This window comes from Cebus imitator, unplaced genomic scaffold (genome assembly GCF_001604975.1).
Source record: "Cebus imitator isolate Cc_AM_T3 unplaced genomic scaffold, Cebus_imitator-1.0 Scaffold443, whole genome shotgun sequence".
Lineage (NCBI taxonomy): Eukaryota > Metazoa > Chordata > Mammalia > Primates > Cebidae > Cebus > Cebus imitator.
Window position 1 is genome coordinate 852,001 of NW_016107758.1, and position 24,690 is coordinate 876,690.

Genomic DNA, 24,690 nt, shown 5'->3' on the forward strand with positions numbered 1-24,690 from the left:
GCAAAACTTAGCCAGGCATGGTGGCGGGCGCCCGTAATCCCAGCTTCTTGGGAGGCTGAGGCAGGACAATTGCTTGAACCTGGGAGCTGGAGGTTGCAGTGAGCCAGGATTGCACCACTGCACTCTAGCCTGAGTGACAGAGCGAGACTTTGTCTCAAAAAAAAAAAAGACTTACATCAACATAGGTAGGAGAAAGTCCTGGCTTCTCTAAGGACTAGAAATGCGTATTCCCAGAAAGCTTATAATCAGCTGGTCATCTGGAAGGAAAAACTTGGATTGTGCCAGGCCAGGCCAGGCCGGCTGGTCTGCCTTGTAGCTGCATGCCCCTGGACAGGTTGCAGTCTCATTTTCCTCATCTGTAACATATTACCGCACCAGTGCACTTAGAGAACATGATGACAACATCATTAGCCTGTGCTAGTGAGCCAGGGAAAGAAGGCACACAGCACTTGCTCTGCCCACTCTCAAGTCCTCCATAAACACCCGGTGTCCCAGCAGCACCCATCTGAGGATAACGGGGGCTCCTACCACTCCACTGTCTGTGACTAAGTCAGGCGATAACGGAAGCTTCCATCTTTCACTCCCATGCACTGCATTCCACCCACATCACTTCCAGAATATCAGCTCCGAAGTGCCAAAAAAGTAAGTGTGACTGGTACTTTTGTGGTCGTCTCCTTTTGCCTTAAAAGTAGGTTGCCATAGTTACCAATCATCTTTGCTGGCACAGAGAGCACAAAGTTATTTTAAAAATTAGGTTTGTTTCTTGTATACAAATCTGGAAAATGCAGAATGTATAGATCCTTCTTAAACCTGCTGTTTGGACAGACTCCATTTAATGTGTTTTCTTTAGCAGGTAAAAGTACATACATAAATACTGTTTAGAAACTTGCTTTTTAAAAAAAATCTCTAGAGGGACAGAACAATAATAAATATAATTTAAAAAAAAAGAAAATTAAAGTAGAAACTTGCTTTTTTTTTTTTCCCGGCTCATTGCAACCTCTGCCTTCCAGGTTCAAGCGATTCTCCTGCCTCAGCCTCCTGGGTAGCTGGGATAACAGGCGCATGCCACCACGCCTGGCTAATTTTTGTAGTTTTGGTAGAGATGGGGTTTCACTGTGTAATCAGGCTGATCTCCAACTCCTGACCTCATGATCTACCTGCCTCAGCCTCCCAAAGTGCTGGTATTACAGGTGTGGGCTACCGTGCCAGCTTAGTAACTTGCCTTTTTTTTGAGATGGAGTTTCCCTTTTGATGCCCAGGCTGGAGTGCCATGGCATGATCTCGGCTCACCACAACCTCCGCCTCCTGAGTTCAAGCAATTCTCCTGCCTCAGCCTCCCAAGTAGCTGGGATTACAGGCATGTGCTACCATGCCCACCTAATTTTGTATTTTTTGTGGAGATGGGGTTTCTCCATTTTGGTCAGGCTGGTCTTGAACTTCCGATCTCAGGTGATCTGCCCGCCTTGGCCTCCCAAATTGCTGGGATTATAGGTGTGAGCCACCACAGCCAGCCAAAACTTGCTTTTTAAACCTAGCATCTTGGATATCTTTTTGTGTTCATATGACTTCTCTCATTCTTTTCAATATAAATTGATTTTCTAAGCAAATGAAAAGGTTTGGGCCATTGCTGGGGAGGGTGAAAAACCATCATTATGGGTGAGAACTTACTTTTATTACTTCTAAATTTATTTTGCTGTTGTTATTCATTAAAACAGTAAGAGGCAATTGGGCTATTTTCCACATAAAATGATTTTCCTAACATCTAGGCATTTTAATTAAAAAAATTTTTTTTGAATTTTTATTTTTTTGAGACACAGTCTCACTCTGTTGCTCAGGCTGGAGTGCAGTGGTACAATCTGGGGTCACTGCAGCCTCCACCTCCTGGGTTCAAGCAATTCTCCTGCCTCAGCCTCCTGAGTAGTTGGGATTACTGGCGCACACCGTCAGGCCTGGCTATTTTTTTTTTTTTTTTTGGTATTTTTAGTAGATGCAGGGTTTTACCATGTTGGCCAGGCTAGTTTAGAATTCCTGACCTCAAATGACCCACCTGCCTTGTCCTCCCAAAGTGCTGGGATTATAGGCGTGAGCCACTATGCCCGGCCACAATCTAGGCACTTTAGAAGTCAATCCTCAGGCCTATAAAAATGGTAAGGCAGGACTCAGAAATGACCTCTTTCAGAAATTAAAGGTTTCTATTGCTATGGCAGGACAGAGAAGCATAGCAGTCAGCCATGTTTATTTCAAATCTCATATCCTAAACACATGGTTAAAAAAACAATGTCGTGGTTCTGTCTCCAAAGGCACACTAGTGTCAATATTCGTGCTAGGATTTGCCTTCAGTGGAACTGGAAAAAAACACATGCTTTTTGCAAATGCCATCAATGAGTCAGCCTGCCGAGGGAGCGCCTCAGAGAGCACATCCACCTGCCCTGAGGGCCCCTAAGGAACAGAACAGTCCTTCCCCAGACCGACACACCGCCTACCCAGGGACAGACCATGTGCAGCACAGCCACACCTCCCGACCAGCAGCTGTCCCGAGGGAGCTGGGCCTCGTACCTTCTGCGTCCTCCTCCCCCCGCTCCTCCCCATCCTTCAGGCTCTGTTCACTGAGGTCGGCCACGATGCCGCGGCTGTGCTTCTTCCCTTCTTCATCGCCAGATTCTTCAGACTCGACCCGCCTGTCAACTGAACCCACACATGTAAGAATTTACATCCACTTTATGGGACTTTGAGGAATATATAACAGACTAACACCAAGTTGTAAGTCAAAAGGACTTCATTTACACACGTTTGTTGAATCCAGTTCAATGGAACATTTGAGTGTCTCCCAGGTCCCAGCACCACCTGAGGCATATAGCAGTAGGGAGAATGGGGGCCGGCGGGGGGGCGCGCTGGGGAGCAGAGTGTGGAGCCCATATGGATACTTAGGTGAGGAACACACTACTTCTGCCCTCAAGGAGCTTGTGAAGAATTGCCCAGTGTTCTGAAAGCTTTGGATCACCTATGATTAAATGCACTAACGGAACCAGTGCCTCTCACTTTCGGGCTGGGTGTCCACCGCTGTGACCCTTTTGCCACACACCTCCATCCATGCTCCACTATTCATTTGGCTAGGAAAACCAGCCAAGTTCACAGGCCCACGTTCTGAAAGAAACCAAGACTAACTCAAATCAGACTGTGGGCAGGAAAAATCACTAAGGGGGAGGAGAATACAGCCAATAGTGCTTACCGCCCACAGAAAGCTCACTGGTGTGAAATTTACTGGACAGAGTGTTACCAACTTAAGGCTTTTAAAGGCTGATAAATATTTTTTGAATTAAAGAATAAGGCAATTCAATGTGACAGGTAAAAATTCTTTGGTAAGGTTGTCAAATCATTTTTCTTTTCTTTTTTTTGAGGAGTCTTGCACTGCTGCCCAGGCTGGGGTGCAATGGTACCATCTCAGCTCACTGCAAGCTCCACTTCCTGGGTTCAAGTGATTCTCCTGCCTGAGCCTCCAGAGTAGCTGGGACTACAGGTGCGCACCACCATGCCCAGCTGATTTTTGTATTTTTAGTAGAGATGGGGTTTCACCATGTTGACAAGGATGGTTTCAATCTCTCGACCTTGTGATCCACCCACCTCAGCCTCCCAAAGTGCTGGGATTATAGGTGTCAGCCGCTGCGCCCGGCCCATTTTTCCTTTTTATAACTTTATTCATGACCTCTTTTGGAAGTCTGTCTGGAAAACATGAGGCACTAACACATTACTTGGAATTATCAACCACACTGAAAATATTCTCTTTGCTGACTATGGTTTCTCTACAAAGAGATGTGCTCTTTGAGGGAAAGAGTTCGATTTCATCTTTGTATTTCCTGCTTAGCCTAGTAGCAAGGTAAAACCCAAGAAGGGATTGCTGAATAAAACAAATCCTTATAAAAACCCACCTCCAAAACCTTCAGATCCATCTCTTCTTCCCTACCCCGGCAATGACAGTGGCTCAGTTACTTATTAGCTGCAGGCTGGGCTCCTGGCCTGCCTCCTAACTCATCTCTCTATGACTTGTCTTGCCCTGTTAATCCATTCTCCATTGCCAGAGAGTCCGATCTAATTCTAAAATCAAAATCTGAGCTTTGAGTCCAAAAGTATTTCCAGAATGCTCTTTCTGAGTTTGCATCTTGCTGCTGGAGATGCAGCTTTAGCTTTGGCAAATCATTTCCATTTCAGAGCCTCAATCTCCTAGTCTGTGGAAGGGAGTACAGAACCCATACCTCAGCGAGTTGCTGTCAGGGTTAAATTAGAAAAGGCACAAGAGCGGTTAGCATGCACATGACATGCAGTAGATATTTAACTAGGCACAGGGCACTCGGTGGTCCAGGCTTAAGGAGAGAAAGTTCTACTGAGTGACAGGCTGGTGCAGAAACCCCAGGAAGGGGAGGGGGGGTGAGCGGTTAGGAGAGGCTTAACTAATGAAGGTTAGCCAAAGTGAAACCTGACGGCAGCAGAGAGGGTCCGGAACATGGGACAGTGAATCAGCATGTAAGAAAATTACTCTGGTGTACTGGGGATGAGGGGCTGGTGAGTAGGGGCAATCAATCTAGGCTAGAGATGACGAAGGTCTGAGTTAAGGTACGGGCAATGGGAATGGAGGAGGCATCGAAGATTTGGAGATATTTTTAAAAGTAGAGGTGTCAGAGCTCCTTGACTAATAGGACACGGGTGGGGGAGTGGGGCAGAGAGAAAAGCCGGGCTTTTATATTTGTCATTTACTAAGACATGGGAACATTTGAAGAGAGAGTGGGAGGACACAAAGAGGCACTTCTTACTTCAAAAGCCTCAAGGTTATAAAAGTCCAAGACCCTTAACACCACCGCCCGCATCCCGATCACATATGACTTGGTCAAGCTCTCTTTCACACCCTTTGACTGCAGTTTTCTTCGTCTTGAGTGATTCTTGCCCTTTTCCCTCACCCTATTCCCAACCTCATCGCCTTCGAGTTATTCTTCAGGCCCCAGCTCAGAGCTGGCCTTGCTTTGCAGCCGTCACCACTCCCAAACATGTCAGCCCTTCCTTCTGCACCCACCCTCGTCCCCCAGCTCCACATTCCTCTTCCCTACCACTTTCACATGAGGCAGTGACTGCTCTTCTGCGAGGTCTGTACCCCTCACCAAACCATGGGACCCAAAAGCATTTAAGCACTTGACGACTGATTCCCAGTTGGCGGTAACTGGGGTGTGCATGCATGTGTATACACATACTGTACATACATGTATATGACTGTACCTACAGACATGCATACATACACATATGTGCATATAATTTTTTCAACAAAGTGAATGAGGAGGAAGAAAGTTGAATTTAGTCTTTTCGGAATTATGACAGCTTTGAAAACAGGCGTCACCTTCCGAAACTCAATCTTCTGGTTCCTTGTTACCCCTTCGCAAAGGTCCATTCGATTTCGAGAGAAGACCCTTCTCCACCCTCGCCACGTGAACCAAGGAGCAAACTCTGGTAGGTCCCAGCGCCCGGAGCCTCAGTTTCCTCGTCAGCTGACCGAGGACGCTCCCCCGCCTGTCAATCTCAGAGGCTCGGGGCGAGGCTCCAACTGGACTGAATGGAGCCACCGCGTCCCATTCAGCCCCACCCCCGGCCTGGCCTCGCGCCGCCGCTCTCCCCCTAGCTCTGGGTCCTTCCTGGCCGCTGCCGCCCTCGGGCCAGGGCTCCCTGAAGTCCAGAGCCTCCCCCGCTCCCCCGGGTCCGGCTGTCAGCTGTCAGGGGGCCGCGGGGCGGCGACCGGAGGCGGGACGTGGAGTTTCTTTCAGGCACGGAGCAGTTCCGGCCCGCAGCTCCCCCCGCCCGCCGGGCCTTTGGGCCGCCGCCCGCAGGGGCCGCTCACCCTCCATCATCTCCTGCGACTGTTGCTGCCCCGCGCCGCTTTCCGCCGCCATGTTGGCTGCTCTTCCCCTTTCCGGAGTCTGTCGCCTCAGGTCCCTCAACCAATCAGGGCTCCCGCCTCAGAGTCGGCCCAGCCAATGGGATTCCGGCGCGGCGGCTCCGGCAGCGGCGGGCCTGCGCGGGCCCAGCGCCTCATGGGAGTTGTAGTTCTTCATGAGGCCGCGCGCCGCGCCGCGCCGCGCCTCCCCCGGGGCAGGTAATTTAAGGCAGCGGAGTCGGAGCAGTCTGGAGGCGAGAAACTGGGGTGGAAAGCAGGGGGAGTCGAAGCGGGACGCACAGCGCCGTGGCTGCCAGCGGACGGAGAGGACGTCGAGGCAGAGTGGAGAGACGCCCTGGGCTCGAGGATTGACTTATGTCCCTGTCCCGACCTCGGAGACGTGGAGGGGCCGCGGGCCAGGCGGATCCCTCCGGGGCTGCAAGTTGCGGGCCGGTCCCACGTGCATCCCTGGCCTCTGCGAGCCTCGCTGGCTGCGTCTGTACAATGGGCCGAACGGCAAAAGCAACAACATTCTCCCGGCGTCCCCGCGCGGATTTTACCCGTGCGAAAGGCTGCCTTCTTGTGACGCTCAGAGCAGCCGGGTACGTGCGGGGCACGCGCTGGTGGGGCCGCCAGGCGGCTGGCCGCTTCCGGGGCCCCAGCTGGGCTCCCCTTGCAAGCCGTTCCCATCCCAGCGCGGACGAGAAGCTGCAGTCTTCGTCCAGCCCGCGGAGCCTCCCGGCCCGTAAGCGAGCCGCCCCGCGTCCTCCGCCTTCAGAGAGACGCCGCCAAGGGGCGAGCTCTGCGCTACTCACCCTTTCTGACCCCGAGACGGGAGGAAACCGTACCTGCCCGGCCGGGGGGCGGGGGCGCCCATTCCTTTTGGGTCCTCCGAAGCGCCGTAGGGGGTGTCTGGTGCGTCCCTAGCAACCGTTAGCGCGGGCTTCTGGACTCCGGCTCCTTAGTCCCGCCCACAAGCACAAGTGGTTGGTCCTTGGAGCGTGTCAATCGGTGCGAGTCGCTGTGCGATTGGCCGATGGGAGACAAGCGCGCCTGGGCTCGCTTCCGCGGCGTGAAGCCGGCTCGGCGTGACCCTCGCCTGACCCAGGTGAGATCCTGCGCCGGGGAGAGCCGGCCGGGCTCCGCCGTCTCCCGAGGGCCGCCGTGGGGCCTGCGCTGCCCTCAGGCGAGCCCGGCTCCGGGGCTCCGGCCCCTGCGCCCCTCGCGCAGCGCGGAAGCGGCGTCCTGTCCGTGCTCCGGCCGCGGCCCGGTTGCGGCCGTTGGCCTCGGGCCCCGCGCCCCCAGCGTCTTCGGGGCTCCTTCTGTGTAGCCTGCCCGGCGGGAGCCCCCGCCCGCGCCTCGGTCGCCTCCCTCGGGACTGCGCGCTCTGCCGCCGCCTGCGCTGCGGTGCGGGCCCCGGGAGAACCAGCCCGGATCCCGCCGCGCGCCCGCGCTCCCGGTGCCCGCACCCACCAGGACTTGGGCCTGAATCTCCTCTCCATCCCGGCGCAGCGCGGGCGGCTGCGCTGCGGCCTCGAGACCTTTCCCGTCCCTCCCTTCCACGTCGCAGGACCCCTGGCCAACTCGACGTCGATTTTTCTCTTAGGAGTTCCCTCTCTCCGTCCTTCTGCGGCTGCCTTGATTTAAGACTTCATAATTTCTTGCCTGGTTTACTGTAACCTTTCTCCTGGTCTCCAGCCTTGCCCCGACGTGGGTCCTGGAGTAGTCTTTGTAAAATGGGTATCTGGCCATGTTCCTCCTACGCACTGAATCCTTAAAAGGCAATTTTTGGGGATAAAATTAAGACTTTTTGGGCAGACGTAGGAGGGTCTGGGCTCATGCCCGGCCTCTGCAGGCCCACGTCCACCTTCTCTTCGGCGTGTTGAGCTCGGCTCTGCGCGTTTGCCTCGCCGGGCTTCTGAAAGGCTTCTGCAGTCTGCCTGGAAGGGCTGGGCTCCGCAGGTGCCTCCTCAGGACTGACATCCTTGCTGAGTTCTGCTCCGCTGTCCACCTCGTTGGCCTCATCCTGACACTGCTTCTGCATTTTGTTGTGCAGCCGTGCAGGGAGCAGTGGGAGCCGTTTGCTTCCTAGCTTATGTTCTGGTGGGAGACAGACAGTTGCTCCTAGAAGTTTCCCGATGTGCTCCCTGCAAAGCTGCCCTTGCTTTGTTTGGTCTGAGGTGGGGTCGCTTGTGTCTTCTGGAATCAAAACTAGCAGTGGGAATGCGGTTACTCAGTGGTACCATTAGGTGCTGTGTGCTGGGTTGGGTTCCCGTGTGTGCTGGTCACGGGATACAAAGGACAGTTCTAAAAATCTGAGCCTGCACTCGGAGGCATTTCTGGTTTGTATTCGAGTCCAAATTTAGTGATCTAAGGTCATATGAAGCCGGCTCTGTTCCCTCCTGAGGCCAGGCTGTGGCCGTGGAGTGCACGGGAGGCTCAAGGGGCCGTTGCTGCTCAATGACAGATGCTGCTCAGTGACACGCTGGCCCACGTGGACCTCACAGCCAGGAGGCACAGAGGGAAAAAGGAGGCATCTTTCCTGCCATCTTCCCCACTCCCACAGGACAAAAACTGCATGCCCTTACCCTTCCTTTCCCTTTCACCATAGTTACTTTTACAAAGAAACTTTTGTAACATTTGCAATATGTTCTGAACAGTTATACTACTTTATTATTTTATCTTTTGACACAGGGTCTTGCTCTGTCACCCAGGCTGGAGTGCAGTGGTGTGGTGTCCTCTCACTGCAGGCTCTGCCTCCTGGGCTCAAGCCGTTTTCCCACCTCAGCCTCCCAAGAAGCTGGGACTACCAGTATGTGCCACCACACCTCACTTATTTTTAATTTTATTTATTTATTTATTTTGTAGAGATGGGGTCTCCCTATGTTGCCCAGGCTGGTCTTGAAGTCCTAAGCTCAAGCAATCTACATGGCCTCCCAAATTACTGGGTATATTATTTTTTTAAATGAAGATTTCTAACATTGACATTGCAGTCTGATGAGTTGTATTTTTTAGGAATTAAAGTTTTCTAATGTAATGTATTCTGAAAAGTTATATTATTTTTTAAGAAACAAATTAAGGTTTTATAGCAGTTAAATGCATTCTGAAGCTCTAAATAAGTGTCCTGAGCTTTGTCTATGAGTTGTTTCTAAAAGTAGAAAAACTGCCTCAAACTATGATCATGTCATTGTTATTTATATTGTAGCAATAATTAGTGCATTCGGATGCTTAGAGGAGATGTCAGCCTGTGACTAAAGGTCCCATTCAGTGTTGCTGCTTGAAGAAATGCCGCACACTTGAAGCCCAAACCCCGTATGTCATTTATTTCTAGCTTCCCATACATTTGCGGGTTTGCAGAGCCTTTCCCTTCTAGGGTCCTAGGCTGGGTTTGTGTGTAGAATGTCTGAATTTTTGAGTTGTGATCAGTTGATTCATACAAAAGAATAATGGCAGTATTAGTCATGAATTGTACCAGCAGAGCGGATGCATTTGAACCTATCACACAAATTAGGAAATCAGGGGCCTGTGTCCTTGTGCCTCTTCCCCACTTCAGCATCTGCCTGACCCCAAGGGAGCCACCTGCCTGAAGTTAGGTTTACCAGACTCTTATTTTAGAAGCAGTTTAATCACATAGGTGTGTTTCCCTGAACTACTTATTTAGGTTGTTTTACAACAAAGGAATCCTGCTGATTGTCTTCTGTAACTTGATTTTTTTCCCCTTGTTATATGGCTAAGATTCACCCTCGTGTGTGGTTTATTTGTTTTGATGGCTGTAATTCCTAGTGTGAATATACCAGAATTTAAAATCTGTCTTCTTGCTGATGAGTGTTTGGGCTGTTTCATTTCCCTTTCTCCTCCTTCTCTCCCTCCCTCCCTTCTCTCCTTTTGTTCTGCTTGTCTTTGCATCGAGAACCTGACTGTCCTGAACATTCTTGTGTCTTCTTATCTGTGTATAAGCATTTCTCTGGAATATAAATCTAAGTGGAAAGTGCTGTATCCATACAGACAAACGCTTGACGGAATTGCTTTCTGAAGAGATTATGTTAATGTATGAACAGTTCCTGTTGATCCAGATCCATTCTGACATTCGATATTATTAGATTCTTAATTTCTGCTGACTTTGTAGGTATAACATCATCACGATTAGGATTTTGTCTCCTGTGAAACGCTTGTTCCTATTTCTTGTCATTTTTCTGTTGGACCATGTGTCTTTTAAAAATGTTTAAACTTTAAATAGTTGATTTTTTTTTTTTTTTTTTTGAGACTGAGTCTTGCCCTGTTGCCCAGGCTGGAGTGCAATGGTGTGATCTTGGCTCACTGCAACCTCCACCTCCTGGGTTCAAGCGATTGTCCTGCCTCAGCCTCCTGAGTAGCTGGGATTACAGGCACACGCCACCATGTCTGACAAATTTTTGTATTTTTAGTAGAGACGGAGTTTCACCATGTTGTCCAGGATGGTCTCGATCTCCTGACCTCATGATCCACCTGGCTTGGACTCCCAAAGGACTGGGATTACAGGCATGAGCCACCATGCCTGGCCTAAACCGTTGGTCTTTTAAAGCTATTCTGGATATTCTCTGTTGGTTATGTATGTGGCAAATATCTTCTAAATTGTGGCTCATTCTTTCATTTTCTTTATGGTATTGTTTGTGAACCTTTGTTCTAAATTTTAATGTTACGTTTATTAATCTTTTTTTATAACTAGAGTTTTCTGTGCCTTAAGAAAACATTCCCTACCCTAAAGTCTTACAGATAGTCTCTTTTCTTCTAAAATATTAATGATTTTATTTTGTATTTTATTTTATTTGGTTTGAAAGGGTCTCGCTCTGTTGCCTGCGTTGACCTCAATTTCCTGGGCTCGAGCAATTCTGCTTTAGCTTCTAGAGTGGCTGGGACTATGGGTGCAGGCCACGAGGCCTGCCTGGCTAACAGTTTAGTGTTTTGACTTCCACAGATCAGGTCTTTTATGCCCTGGGCAACATAGTGAGACCTCATGTCCTAATTAAAAAAAAAATGGCCATGTGAAGACACATACACACAGGGAGAAGCTCTGTAATGGCGAAGGTATAGATTGGAGTGACGCAGCCACAAGCCAAGAACACCAAAGATGGCCAGTTAGCTACCAGATGCTGGGATAAGGCAAGGAGCGGGCACTCTTGGAGTTCCATACTGGAAGAGGTGGTGTTGGGAGGGCCAGCCCCCTTTCCTTTCCACCCAGGCCTGCCCTGTCTTAGAAGGGCCCCCTGTGGGCATCCTGCAGGCTTGTCCAAGCTGGCTGTTCCTGGAAGGCTTCTCCTCAGCCAGGTTACCAGTCTAGGTGTGGGAGGATCTGGGTGGGAAGAGGCTGGGGTGGGCCTTAGAAGTGGGCACGAGGCCCTTTGGTCGGGAACTCTGGGTTCTGGATAACCAGAATGTGGTCTAGAAGAGGGAATATGGGATCTGGGGAGCTTGCCTTGGCCCAGGGTCTCCTCAGTTTGTGGGGGAAACTCCAGTCATGGTTCTGGTATTGGCCAGAGCCTCTTCTTGCTGTTTATCTAAAATCCGGATGACCCGGTGGGGGCCTTGCTTCCTTCCAGTAGAGGAGGTCTTCTTGCTTAAGAGCTCTTTTTGTTGAGTTTGGCTGTGAGGACGGGGTGTTGGTAAATGTGCACCTACGTTTCAGGTGCTTGCCAGTGTGCAGGATGGGACTCCAGTATCTCCACTCTGCAGAGTGGTCACATGAATGTATGCATGTGACAAGATTGCATGGAACACATGCTCACTCGCGTGCACGCCCACACGCACGTGCAGGTAAATGCCGTGAAACCTGGACGAGGATGATGGTTGGTATCAAACCCGTTTCCTTGCTGCGACACTCTCCTGTGAGATGTCACCACAAGAGGAAACTCAGTGAAGAGTATGCAAGATTTCCCTGTATTTCCGCCCTGTATCAGCATTTGAATCATGTATAAGAGAAAAGCTAAAAATACAAATCTCCGGTGCCAGGCCTGCCTCTAGGAGATGTGACATCTTGGCCACGGCCCCCGTGACCTCAGTTGCTGGCAGTGCCCAGGTGATTCTGTGTGCAGCTGGTGGGGTGGTCGGGACTCACTGTTTAGGGGAAAGCTGCGGCCGTGGGAGCTGTGCAGCCCTGCGTGCTGATGGTTCATCTTGACCTGGGAGTATTTCCAGCTGGTGTGCACCTGTAGCCCCTGCTTCCCGCATGGCTCCTTCCCGCCGTTCTTTGCTTTCCCCTCTCTCTCCTCTGTCTTTCCCATGCCTTCCTATGTATTTTTCTTGGAAAGAGCTTTCAGCACCACTCTGGGTGGACCATTCTTCCATTGCAGGTTCTGACCTGGGATGGCAGTTGGTTGTGTATGTCTTTTGGGACCGAGCTTAACTCGGCATTATGAATGAGTTGGTTAAACTGTCTTTATGTTCTTGCATTGCTGATGCTCATCAGGTTCACATTGTTTTCTAGTTGTCGCTAGAGGTGGAAGCTTGGCAATTTACCTCCCTTCTTCCCATGGAGGACGGAGGCGTGACGGCCTTTGAAGAGGACCAGAGATGCCTCTCCCAGAGCCTCCCCTTGCCAGTGCCAGCAGAGGGCCCAGCTGCTCAGACCACTGTGGAGCCCAGCAAGTCATTTTCCTCAGCCCACAGACACCTGAGCAGAAGGAATGGGCTTTCCAGACTCTGCCAGAGCAGGATGGCGCTCTCCGGTAATGACCTTCGACATTTCAGGCCTTAGTGTGGAAATACAAATACAGAGTTTCTGTGTTCTCGTGGAAACCTCACCAGTGCTCCTTTTCAGGCAGCAGGTGGAACTCACCCTCACATTTCAGGGTCAAGTTACAGCAAAATGTTATTTCTTACTTCAGAGTGTGTGAGAACGCGTTTCTAGGCTAGGCTATTTTACTAGGAAATGCGGCTTTGCTCATGCATTTACTGAGCTAAGTGCAGTGTAGCTCAGTAATGTTTAATGACTCACTGCTGCACGTGTAGGCTTTCCGCTTGGCCACAGACAAATAAGACAGGGTCCCTCACCTCAGGAAGGTTTTTACCACACGACAAGCACATGGCTGCTGACTTCACGAGGTAGGTGGAGGTGGGGTGAGAGGTGTGGGGCTGCGGTTTCTCCAAGAGTCTGCTGCCCCCTATGACCAGGCACCCCAAGGGTCTGGGCCGTGCTGAGGAAGAAAGCGTCACTTGTCTTTGAGGGGCTCATTGTCCGATGGAGGCAGCTGGGGAGACAGCAGGCTGTGTGCTCAAAGCTGGGGTAGGCCTGGAAAAGGGGAAGTGCTTTGGGATGACAGAGGTGGGCACAGAGCTGCAGGAAATGGTGCCTGGGGTCTGGTCTCCAGGCCGAGGAGCACTTTGACACTGGAGGAGGAGGGTGTCAGAGCTGAGCTTGTGCATTGGGGTGTGTGAGGGCGTAGAGAGGAGGGCCCTGTAGGGAACACCTGGGATCCTGCAGGGTGGCTGGGCTGGGAGGTGCACGGCGCCCTCAGGAGTGGGCTTCACCCAGGCGCTGATCAGGAGCATTCTCAGTGATTGTCGACAGGTGAGTTCCTTTTTTGGAGCATCATTCTGGTGGCTGCATGAAGAGCAGGGGTGGGAGCCGGAGGCACAAGCCTTGAGACATGAGGAGGAGCTGCGCTTGGTGACTGCTGTCCAGGAAGAGGAGGGGCGAGAGAGTGGCTGGATAGCCATGTGGTTTCCAGCCTCTGTGAATGATCAGCATAGGGCCACTCACTGAGAAAGTCAGGGGTTCTGGATGAAGGACACGGAGGGGAGGGGAAACGGAAGGGCCAGGTGTTGCATGCTTGGTTTTAGGCACGGGAAGAATGCAGCTGGCATCTCCTGAGATGGGAAGAGGGCGAGTGGGCCGTGGGAGACCTGGGGAGGGCTCCAGGCTGGAGGTGTGAGTATGGGAGTCATGATGCATTTCTAGTTTAGATGAGTTTAAAGCTACACTGAGTGGGTGGGATGGAGCCAGGGCCACTGAGAGGTGAGAGGGTGGGAGGTGGGGGAGCCCAGGTGCCTGGGGAGGGTGGTGTGGGAGGAAGGGGGGCCTGAGGAGTGACTGCGGGGCTTGGAGTGTCTTGGGATCCATTGGCGGTGTTGCTGAGAGCAGGTTGGAGTGGCGGGACCTGAAGCCGGCAGGCCAGTGAGAACACTGCACAGGGAGCTCCTGAGTCGCAGGCTGCTTCCAAGGAGTGAGTGACAGGCAGCTGCCAGAGGGGCTGTGGGGTGTTGGAATGACTTATATAGGACAGAAAGTGGGAAGGAAGGGACCTTCGAGTATGGTTAAACTTTTTTGTTTTTTGAGACAAGGTCTCGCTCTGTTGCCCAGGCTGGAGTACAGTGGTGCAATCATAACTCACTACAGTCTTAAACTCCTGGGCTCAGGTGATCCTCCTGCCTCAGCCTCATGAGTAGATGGGACTACAGGTCCACACCACCATGCCCAACTAATTTTTAAAAATTTTATTTTTAGTAGAGGTGGGTTCTCCCTGTATTGCCCAGGCTGATCTTGAACTCTGAACTCAAGCAACCTTCCTGCCTCAGCCTCCCAAAGAGCTGGGATCCCAGACATGCCTGGCTTTCAGTGTAATTTAGACACAGAAGTATTGATCTGGTACTGTTTGTGCTTCCGAGCGGACCTGGTGGTTGCCTCCGTGGATTCTGGGGACCATGTTCAGACATGTAGTGTGAGTGTGCACTAGCTGTGCAGATGGACTTCATCCTGGGATCTTTTTGCAGGAGTTGAGGGCAAGGGCTGTATGCTTGGCCTGTTTCAGAAGTGGACTCTGGCAGCTGTGTGAAATCTAAAGCTTTGCCTCTCTTTTCCTTCCAGAAGACAGATGGAGCTCCTACTGTCTGTCATCACTGGCTGCCCAAAATATTTGTACAAGTAAACTGCACTGCCCTGCTGCCCCCGAGCACACGGACCCAGCCGGGCCCTGGGGCAGTGTGTCCTGCTGCTCCCTGCTGCGGGGACTGTCCTCAGGGTGGTCCTCACCCCTGCTTCCGGCCCCCGTGTACAACCCTAACAAGGCCATCTTCACCGTGGACGCCAAGACCACAGAGGTATTTGCTTCTGCTTTAGATCCAGCTGTATAGATGTGGATTTGGGGTTTGTGCCTTAAACCTGGAATGTGTGTGTTTTAATGCAATTAGAAAATACTGGGGGCTGGGTGAGGTGGCTCACGCCTGTAAGCCCAGCACTTTGGGAGGCCAAGGCAGGTGGATCATGAGGTCAGGAGATGAGACCATCTTGGCTAACACTGTGAAACCCTGTCTCCGCTAAAAAATACAAAAAATTAGCCAGGCGTGGCAGTGTGTGCCTGTAGTCCCAGGAGGCTGAGGCAGGAGAATTGCTTGAACCCAGGAGGCGGAGATTGCAGTGAGTCGAGATGGCGCCTCTATACTCCAGCCTGGGTGACAGAGTGAGACTGTGTCTCAAAAAAAAAAAAGAAAAATATTTGGGCAGTTTGGGAGGTGGAAGAATTGTTTGAACCCAGGAGTTCAAGACCAGCCTGGGCAACATAGCAAGATCCCATCTCTACAAAGAAATTAGCCAGGGGTGGTGGAACACACCTGTAGTTCCAGCTACCTAGGAGGCTGAGGCAGGAGGATCGCTTGAGCCCAGGAGTTCCAGGCTGCAGTGAGCTATGATTGTGCCACTGTACTCCAGCCTGGGCAACAGAGTGAGACCTTGTCTGTCAGGAAAAGGCTGGCTTCTACGTGGTCCTCCTGAGTGCCTGGCTGTTCTCGGCAGCTGGTGGAGCTGCTGGGGATGTCTACATTCTTGCTCTTATTTGTAACTCCTCAGATCCTGGTTGCCAATGACAAAGCTTGCAGGCTCCTGGGGTACAGCAGCCAGGACCTGATTGGCCAGAAGCTCACACAGTTCTTTCTGAGGTCAGATTCCGACGTGGTTGAGGCCCTCAGCGAGGAGCACGTGGAGGCTGACGGCCATGCTGCGGTGGTGTTTGGCACGGTGGTGAGTGGGTGCGGGTGCAGCACTTGGTCGGGCCTCAAGACCAGCAGCCCATGGCAGGAAGAGCTCAGCGTTCCCCACCGGAGCTCTGCTGGGCGGCCACCTCAGCTTCTTCAGCTGCAAATGTCATGCCAGGGGCCGTTTCCCTGCTTTAGCTGCGGTGGGGAGGCCCCTTAAAAACGAATCATCATGGGAATGGACCCTGTGGCTGCGGCTGGCTCCCCGGGGCGTTGTGGGGTGGCCCCTGCTGTGTTTGAGGGCTGTCCAGGCCCTACATCGGATTCTCAAGAGTGGACGGTTTTATTGTCTATTGATTTTTACATCATCATGTGTACATTCTGTTTGGGTTTGTTGGAGCGGGCAGGGGGTGGGCCTGAAAGCATTTCCCTAGACAGTGTTGACTCTCTCACCTGTGCCATGTGTCCTACCTGGACGTTGACAGGTGAGCTGAGTTGGATGTGGAGGACCGAGCCCAAGGAACGGAAAAAGCTTAGGACCAATTGTATCAGAAAATTGCTGGTTCAAGAAATTGACTACTAAGAAGAAAAAATTAAGATGTTCACCATGTGTTGGTGTCTCTCTCTAAGAAATAACAGATACTGCTTTTCTCTCCCTGCAATATTACCGTGAGCCTGAGAATGGAATCTACTCTGTCGATAAAACTTTCACTTGGAGATTGTAATGTTTAGTGTCAGAAATCTTGTCTGTGTTTGGTAAATTTCTGAAATGAAAGACAGGTAAGCAGAAGTTGAAAACGTCGCAGTGCCTGGAGTTTGGTGGGGGCTTCTGGAAGTAGGTTCCCCATCCAGACTAGCCCTCTGGGTCCACGGCACTCAGGTGTGACCCTTCCGTTTCCACAGGTAGACATCGTCAGCCGCAGCGGGGAGAAGATTCCAGTGTCTGTGTGGATGAAGAAGATGCAGCAGGAGCACCGCCTGTGCTGCGTGGTAGTCCTGGAGCCCGTGGAGAGGGTCTCGACCTGGGTGGCTTTCCAGAGTGACGTGAGTGTGACGCTTTGCCTCGTGTCTCACAGACACTGGAGCCGGTGTCATTTTCCTCCTCGGCAAGCGCTGTCTCTGTCTTGTTCCTTTGGGAAGAAAGAGAATGAGGAGCCTGCAGTGCCTGCCCGGTGCTGCCCTCACTGATTGTGTGCACTTGGGCAGGGAAGGAACCTCTCACGCTTCAGTTCCTCACCTGTAAACCGGGGCATAATCATAACTCCTCAGGAGATTGTCTCAACATTTAAATGAGATAATGTATGTAAAACCCCCAGAATACTGGCTGGCATGAGGGACAGCCCTCATATGTGAACTGGGATATTATTAATGAGCCTGTGGTGTGGGCCAGGCTCCTGAAGAGCAGGAAAGCCCACACTTTAGATATATTTCTGGTAGAAGGAAAAAGATGATGTTCTTATCAAATTCACACGTATATGTCTCCTGCACTTCCGATGGAGAAGTCACGTCAGCCATCTTGCTTTTGGCTTGACAGTTTTGAAGCTTAGTGAAATTTACAGCCAAAGTGCAGGAAACTTCTACGGTAAGCACTGGGCTTTTCCTCCAGGGGACCATCACGTCGTGCGACAGTCTCTTTGCCCATCTTCACGGGTTCACGTCTGGGGAGGATGTGGCCGGGCAGCATATCACAGACCTGATCCCTTCTGTGCAGCTCCCTCCTCCTGGCCAGCACATCCCAAAGGTAAGGCTCCTGACCTCGCACTATGGGATGGGGTTGAGTTTTTGGCTCCGAAGCCATAACTGGAGACGAAAACAGAGGGTTCCCGAAGGCAGGAGTGGCTCTGGGGGTGGGACGTGCTCAGTCTTCCGCTCTCTGCACTGAGGCCTTGACCAAGGGCTGGAGCCTATGTGGTCCCCCACTGACCACTTGTCCCCTGAGTCTTCTCCCTGGAGCCTGCTGGGGGCATGCGCTGGGGTCTCTCTGTTGGGAGGACTGGCTGATTGTAGGGTTTCCCTTCAAAGCAGGACGGCCTCATCAGCCGGTCAGGGGCTGGGCAAGCGGCGTTGGAAGGCACTGGAGGTTGGGGATAGTCAGCTGGATCCTCCAGGTTCCCCATTTCCCACCTAGTGTGTGGCTTTCACACAGGACCCCATTGCTTGCATTAAACTGATATCACATCCCAACAGCCTGCAGGTTTTGGCTGAAATCAGCTCTGGTGCTGCAAGAAATAGGAGATCTTTTCAGGACATCCACAGGAACGCCCCACTTTTCTGGCTTGCCTTAAACTAAGAACTTCACTCTCTGAGCCTGTCATGTGCTATTTTAAGCTTCCCAGCTTGGTTGGTAGCCCTGCTGCCCCCACGTCCATTCTCTCTGTGTCCTTTGCTCTAAAGCAGTAGCCACTTGGGCCTCGGAGTTGGCAGGAGCATCAGCCAGTGCCACCGCTCTGGGCGGCTGCTGAGTGGCATCTTCTGAGTCTGAGCAGAAGCAAACCTCTGACCCATCCAAGGCAATGTGTTCAAAGGAATGTGCACTGGGAAACACGCATGAGCGTGTTCTCAGCAGAAGCTCTGTTCCTAATAGCCCCAAACTGGAGCCACCAGACACACTGCAGTAGCAAATCAAGACGGACTCTGTGAGCCCTGGAAAGGGGACCCTGCGTCCCGCTTGTTCCTTGGCCGGCTCACTGGGACCTGGGGCCACCTAGGTTCGGGAGAACTGGGTCAGGGCCTGGGCTTGCACAGGGAGCCTGGGGTCTTGAGTTCTGACCTTGACGGGGGCAGTGCTATGTTCACGACAGGGTAGATGAGCTGCCATGCCACGGCCCCTCCAGTTCTCCCATTTTACAGGGTGAGCCCTTAAACAGGGGCAGACACACAGGCTGGGGTCTAGTTTGTCATCTTGTAACCATAAAGGGAAGAAACTCTTAAACATTTTGGGGGCCGGGCGTGGTGGCTCACACCTGTAATCCCGGCACTTTGGGAGGCCGAGGCGGGTGAATCACGAGGTCAAGAGATCGAGACCATTGTGGCCAGCATGGCGAAATGCCATCTGTACTAAAAATACAAAAATTAGCTGGGTATGGTGGTGGGCACCTGTAATCCCAGCTATTTGGGAGGCTGAGGCAGGAGAATCACTTGAACCTGGAGGTGGAGGTTGCGGTGAGCCGAGATGGTGCCGCTGCACTCCAGCCTGGGCGACAGAGCGAGATTCCTTCACAAACAAACAAATCTTTGGTTTGGAATGCTGTATTCATCAGGATTTAGTTGGGAACCTAGTACATTCCAGGTACTTAAAGCAGAGGTAATGCAGTAAAAGGGTCTGGTTGTATGGGTGACGGGGAGCTGAGAAGGCCGCTGAGAGCTGAGTGACAGCGGGAACCACTGCCCCCCAGGTGGGAGGGACGAGGATGGAGGGAGGGGCTGGGCCACCCACAGAGGTGGCTGCTTCGACATTGCCCAAGCCTGAGTTGGGCGGGAGAACACATCCACAGATGTGCAGCTGGTGGGGTGCAGCCTGTGGAGCCAGTACCCTGGGGCCAGAGCAAGGATGGCACAGTTGCCAGTGGCATGGCTGAGCCCCGAGCTTGAGCCCCCAGTCCCACCTCCCTCCCTGCTGGTGCCGGCGCCCTCATTAGGGGTGTCTCGATTGCCCTGGGGTGGCTCTGGACAGTGAGTCCTCCCCACCCACAGAAGGGCTCCTCCCTGGGCAAGGTGGGGTCAGGAGGAGAAGAAGGCAGAGCAGTGTGGGTGGGAGATGTCCTGGGGACTTTCCCCAATGACACGTGGGGTAGAAGTTGGGTCCGAAGCAGCAGAGACTCAGTGCTCTGGCCACGTGAAACACGGCTTGAGCTGAACGATGAGCCTTTTTTTCAGAATCTCAAGATTCAGAGGTCTGTTGGAAGAGCCAGGGATGGCACCACCTTCCCTCTGAGCTTAAAACTGAAATCTGAACCCAGCAGCGAGGAGGCGACCACCGGCGAGGCGGCCCCCTTGAGGGACTACTGGGCGTCTGTCTGGGTGTTCTGCACCATCAGCGGCCTCATCACCCTGCTGCCGGATGGGACCATCTACGGCATCAACCACAGCTTCGCACTGACGCTGTTTGGCTACGGAAAGAGCGAGCTCCTGGGCAAGGTGGGTGTACCCTGGGCGCCTGGCTCCCCGCCCCTCAGAGGAAGCTGCTGTGCTCGGCAGCTGACATGCGCGTTTCAGGCCTCGCGCCCAGTGAACTCTCCACCTCGCTTTACTCAGGAGGGACCTGGGGCCCCAGGAGGAAGGTGCCTGCTCATAGCCAGCAAGCTCCTTCCTCTCGCCCCCACCCCAGCAACCACCGTCAGAAGGAGGGAGAGGAGCTGTGCCTCGAAGCCCTGAGAGCTCTGGTCTGACTGATGGGCCAGAGCTTAGGAACAACTGCAGGGGCTCGTTTCTCACCGTAGTGGAAATACTAAAAAGTAGCTAAGCTAAATTGTAGTTAAGTTCGATTTAAGTTAATTAGAAAGCAGTTAGCATTATTCCTGGTTCCCACAGGAGCTGAGGGCATTGCGCCCTTGCGGGGATTTTTGGAGGCATGGATGCGTGTGCCCTCTGTGAGGTTAGAGCGGGTTCCGGCGTTACGGCTATGGGCAGTGTCCCGGCGCAGGGGCACACACAGGCTCAGAGGAAGTACCTATCAGAGCAGCTCAAGGCCTCCCCTGACCCTGAGGGATGAGCCCTCAGGGACTGGCTCTCCTTGTGTTCATTTCTTCCCCAGGGGGACAGTCCAGTGGGTCAGTGTGGGTCCTCCAGGTTCTGAAATGTCCCCGCTTTGTTTTCTAGAATATCACTTTCCTGATTCCTGGTTTCTACAGCTACATGGACTTTGCATACGACAGCTCGTTACAGCTACCAGACCTGGCCAGCTGCCTGGACGTCAGCGACGAGAGCGGGTGTGGGGAGACAACCTCGGATCCGTGGCAGGGCCAGGACCCGGCCAAGGGCTCCCAGGGTGAGACATCTCCTCCTCCTCCTGAAGGTGCCTGTGGCTGCTCAGCCCCAGACGGCCCCATGTCTCTGAGACAGGGCTGGGGCGAGTAGGAGCTGGGCCCCTCCAGTGTTTCAGGGGTGGGGTGGGGCCAGAGTGGGGTGACTGTTTGCTGGTTCGATGTTCCTCCCTGTCTCGGGCTGTGACACGTGTTATTCTTACAAACGTATGAGACTAGAGAATAATAGAAATCCCCCAAGACTGCGTCACCTGTCCCATAGTTTATCTGAGACACAGCTAACCGACAGTCTTGTCTCTTCTGAGTAAATGTGTGGAGCTTCATGCAGTTTGAGTGAGTCTGTGTAGCGTAACAGATTATAGCTGACCCTTGAACAATGGGGCTTGACATGCAGGGTCCGTTCACGCATGGATTCTTTTCAACCTCAGAACCACAGTATTGGTGGGAGGGGAAGCTGGCGCATGTGGAGGGCTGACTTTTCAGGCACCTGGATTCTGTGGGGTGGGCTGCAGGACTTGGGGGTGCTCGGATTGTGGTATTCTGGGGGTCCTGGAACCCATCCCCTGGGTGTACCAGGGGTTTACTGTAATTTCTAAATTGAATGTTCCTACCAGTATTTCCTGGTTTAATTATGTTTATCCCCCATACTTTTAATTTAACATTTTAAATTATTTCAACAAATACTCCCGAGTCTCTTTCGTATGCACAGTCTTAGGTGTGTGGCCTGTGAAGACAGGGTGAGCACACCGCCTCCTGGCCCGAGGGACCCACTCCGGCTGGGAGCACTGGGGGGCTGTGGAACCCGCTGATGCCCTGGCAGGGCCTGCGCCTGAGCTCCTGGTAAGGAGCAGGCTCCTGGCTGCTTCCACAGTGCTCACTCTTCTGTTGACAAGCGTGGCGGGCGGGGGTGCTCCCTGGCCCTGGCTCTGCCTCAGCAGGGACCCAGACTCTGCCTCTGGGTGCTCTGCTTACCCGGAGCGTGGGCTCACTGGGTGTGGTTCTCGAGTTCCTGGGCCGGGCTGGGGCCCAAGGGTCGGGGGGATGGTGTGGCTGGGGCGTCGGGTGGAAGGGCACAAAGGTCATGAGAGAAGAAGACGGAGTGCCAAGTGCTAGCAGAAGGTCAAGGCTCCGCGTCGTGGTGGGGCAGGCGGCTCAGCAGGTGCTGGCTGGCGAAGTTGTTCTGCCTGTGGCCACTCGGGTGTTGAATGAGTGCAGAAGTGGATTTAATTCGGTCACTGCGGAGAACTACCGCCTAGGGTGCCGGCTGGCCTGGCGAGAGAGACCGTCCCCGTCAGACACCGCTGAGCTTCCTGGGCCTCGCCTGAGTTCTTTGGCACAGGCTCTGGCCTCCTTCCCCGACAGCGTCTCACCTGGGGCATGAGAAGCTGGATTGTAAAGTTTGTTTTAAAAGACGCTTGTTAAGCTGTTGGTTCTCCTTAAAATCCTGGCTTTCCTTAGCATGTGGCTCCTCTGATCGTATCTGGGTTTTTCTGTCTCAAAGTCCCAGTTGTTACCTGTGCGTGCATGCCTATGTGTCTAATACATGCTCTTTGTCGGATGTTTGGTGGTGGGGAGACGGGATTACAACATTCCTGTTCCTCTCGCGTTGTTTCCTTATGATGAATTATCAGAGGTGGAACTTCTGGATTCGGGGAATGAGCACTTTTGCTAGTTACTGTCAAAAATGCCTCTTGGAGAAGTTGTGCCAAGCCCACCCAGCTGTCCTGGTCACATAGCAGGCTTCCCTCAGCTTGGGGCTAGGGTTCTCCCCAGGGTCCTTCCTTTTTTTTTTCTCCTTGAGACAGGTTTTTGCTCTTGTTGCCCAGGCTGGAGTGCAATGGCATGGTCTTGGCTCACTGCAACCTCTGGCTCCGGGGTTCAAGCGATTCTCCTGCCTCAGCCTCCCAAGTAGCTGGGGTTACAGGCATGCGCCACCACACCCGGCTAATTTTGTGTTTTTAGTAGAGACTGTTTCTGCATGTTGGTCAGGCTGGTCTCGAACTCCTGACCTCAGGTGATCCGCCTGCCTTGGCCTCCCAAAGTGCTGAGATTACAGGCATAAGCCACTGTGCCCAGCCTCTCAGGGTCCTTCCTAATGCAGGCTGCTTTCTCTCATGTAACCAAGAGACATGCACTCCTTCCCTACCACATGCCAGGCTGTGCTGTGGGCAAGCACCCCTGCCCTCATGAGACCCGGCGGGAGCCAGGTGACACGTGGATCCCAGGAAGCGGCCAGAGCTCGGGAGGAAGGCAAAGTGGGGAAGCGGGCATGCAGTCTTAGGCTTGGGGGGCCCAGGAGCCCTAAGGAAGCCTTGTAGATGCCCAGGGTACAGCGTTTCTAGGACTGGGAGCAGTGATCCCAAGGCCTCTAATACTTCAGGTATGGCAGGGAGGCAGGGGTGACCGGCCAGAGAGGGCCAGATAGAGCTGGGAGAGTGAGGCCACAGGGTTGGGGGCCATGGCAGAGACTTTTGCTTTTACCTGGAGTCAGATGGGTCCGTTGGAGGGCTGTCAGCAGACAAGGGCCATGCTCTCTGCCCTGGGCAGTAATAGGGTCCTTGGTAGCTGGCTGCAGGGGTCCTGGGCCAAGCAGCAGGGAGACCAGGAGGCAGAGAGTGGGCGCTGGTTTGGACCGGGGACGCCTGGGGTGGTGAGAGGTGGCTGCTGCTGGTCGTGCTGTGAAGGAACCTCAGTGAGTTCCAGGCACATGCGCAGATCATTTGAGGGAGTGCCTGTGAAGAGCAAACACTCTTTTTTGATGTTGCTGCCAGACCCAAGGATTAATGTCGTGCTTGCTGGTGGCCTCATTCTGCCCCAAGATGAGGCCCGAAAGCTGCTGGAAAGCGAAGATATCTTCACTGGGACTCAGACCGAGCTGGGAGCCGGAGGCCAGCTCCCTTCCTGCCTCTCACCTCAGCCTGCTCCAGGGTAAGTCCCATTGAAAACTCTTGTGTTGAGTGCCTGCTCCGCTCCACACACACTGACAGGTGGCTTTTCTACGCTGCCTGGCTGAGTCCATGTCGGCCTGTATGGGAGGGCACCGTGGTGTTACTGTCTCAACGTAGGGATAAGGAAACAGGCTGTTGAGAGTTCCAGAACGTTTAGGTAGATTTCAGAGAACTGATGGAAACATAATTTTATCATTTTCAAAGTCATATGAAGCTCTTCTCTTTGCATATTTTAAAATATCCTATTTAGAGTAAAGGAACTTTATATTAGAGAATTAGGAACATTTGGAAAAGTAGAAATAAAAACTCATTCTATTCTCATAATCCTATTGTGCGTGGCATGTGGGTGTGTTTTTAACCTGTTTTCTTCTTCAGAATCTTTTTTTATGCACAGCGTGCAGTAAAGGTGCCCAAACCGTAGGTGCCCAGGTGGCCCAGGACCCTTTCTTTGATGCCTGCAGACCCCGGGTCCCTTCCTGTGCCGTGCCCCTCACACCCTGCTACCCCAGGTCAAGGTGGAGGAGACACTGCCTGCACTTGAGCCTGACCCACATGTTTCCTTCTGTAGGCCTTCTGCTCATTGCTGTGTCTGGGATATTTATCCACGTTGTCGTGTTTTCCAGCCTTGAAGAAATTATTTTAAAAATATGTAATACACGAAGATGTGTTTTTTTAATTACGGAAGAATAATGGTAAAAGGGATGGTTCCCTTGGCCATCTTCCAGTCCCCCTCCTCCAATCCCACTCTGACCCCCAGGGCACCGTGGTCAGCAGTTAGAGCCTTCTAGACCTTCTTTTCTGTGCGTTTAACTATAGTTGTGTGTTATACATTTATATGTGTGCACGTGCATCTGTGTGCTCACATGTGACTAGCAGGACTGGGCTCACACTGTGCACACTGTCCTAG

General features: G+C 52.6%; 2 protein-coding genes across 9 annotated transcripts in view; one reads left to right on the forward strand and one right to left on the reverse strand.

The window, feature by feature from the left end:
- The window catches only part of PPP1R7 (protein phosphatase 1 regulatory subunit 7), a 31,804-nt gene extending 24,970 nt beyond the window's left edge, over positions 1–6,834 (reverse strand). The window contains exons 1-2 of one of the 3 annotated variants that reach the window (XM_017510799.1): positions 5,876–6,834; positions 2,557–2,685 (exon numbers count right to left, since the gene is read on the reverse strand). In XM_017510799.1, the coding sequence (XP_017366288.1) occupies positions 2,557–2,685; positions 5,876–5,927 (181 nt within the window). In that variant the 5' untranslated portion in view covers positions 5,928–6,834. The remainder of the gene's footprint in view (positions 1–2,556; positions 2,686–5,875) is intronic. The other 2 variants (XM_017510800.1, XM_017510801.1) reach the window with 2 other exon arrangements.
- The window catches only part of PASK (PAS domain containing serine/threonine kinase), a 45,925-nt gene continuing 27,290 nt past the window's right edge, over positions 6,056–24,690 (forward strand). For 4 of the 6 annotated variants that reach the window (XR_001819723.2, XM_017510783.2, XM_017510785.2 and 1 more), the window contains exons 1-9: positions 6,056–6,513; positions 12,372–12,612; positions 14,751–14,983; positions 15,729–15,899; positions 16,757–16,897; positions 17,460–17,594; positions 19,730–19,990; positions 20,672–20,840; positions 23,607–23,763. Coding sequence is in view for 5 of the 6 variants with exons in the window: in XM_017510783.2 (XP_017366272.2) it covers positions 6,088–6,513; positions 12,372–12,612; positions 14,751–14,983; positions 15,729–15,899; positions 16,757–16,897; positions 17,460–17,594; positions 19,730–19,990; positions 20,672–20,840; positions 23,607–23,763 (1,934 nt within the window). In the remaining variant the exon portion in view is untranslated. Of the gene's footprint in view, positions 6,514–6,854; positions 7,020–8,875; positions 9,224–12,371; positions 12,613–14,750; positions 14,984–15,728; positions 15,900–16,756; positions 16,898–17,459; positions 17,595–19,729; positions 19,991–20,671; positions 20,841–23,606; positions 23,764–24,690 lie in introns of those variants that run through there. The other 2 variants (XM_017510786.2, XM_017510787.2) reach the window with 2 other exon arrangements.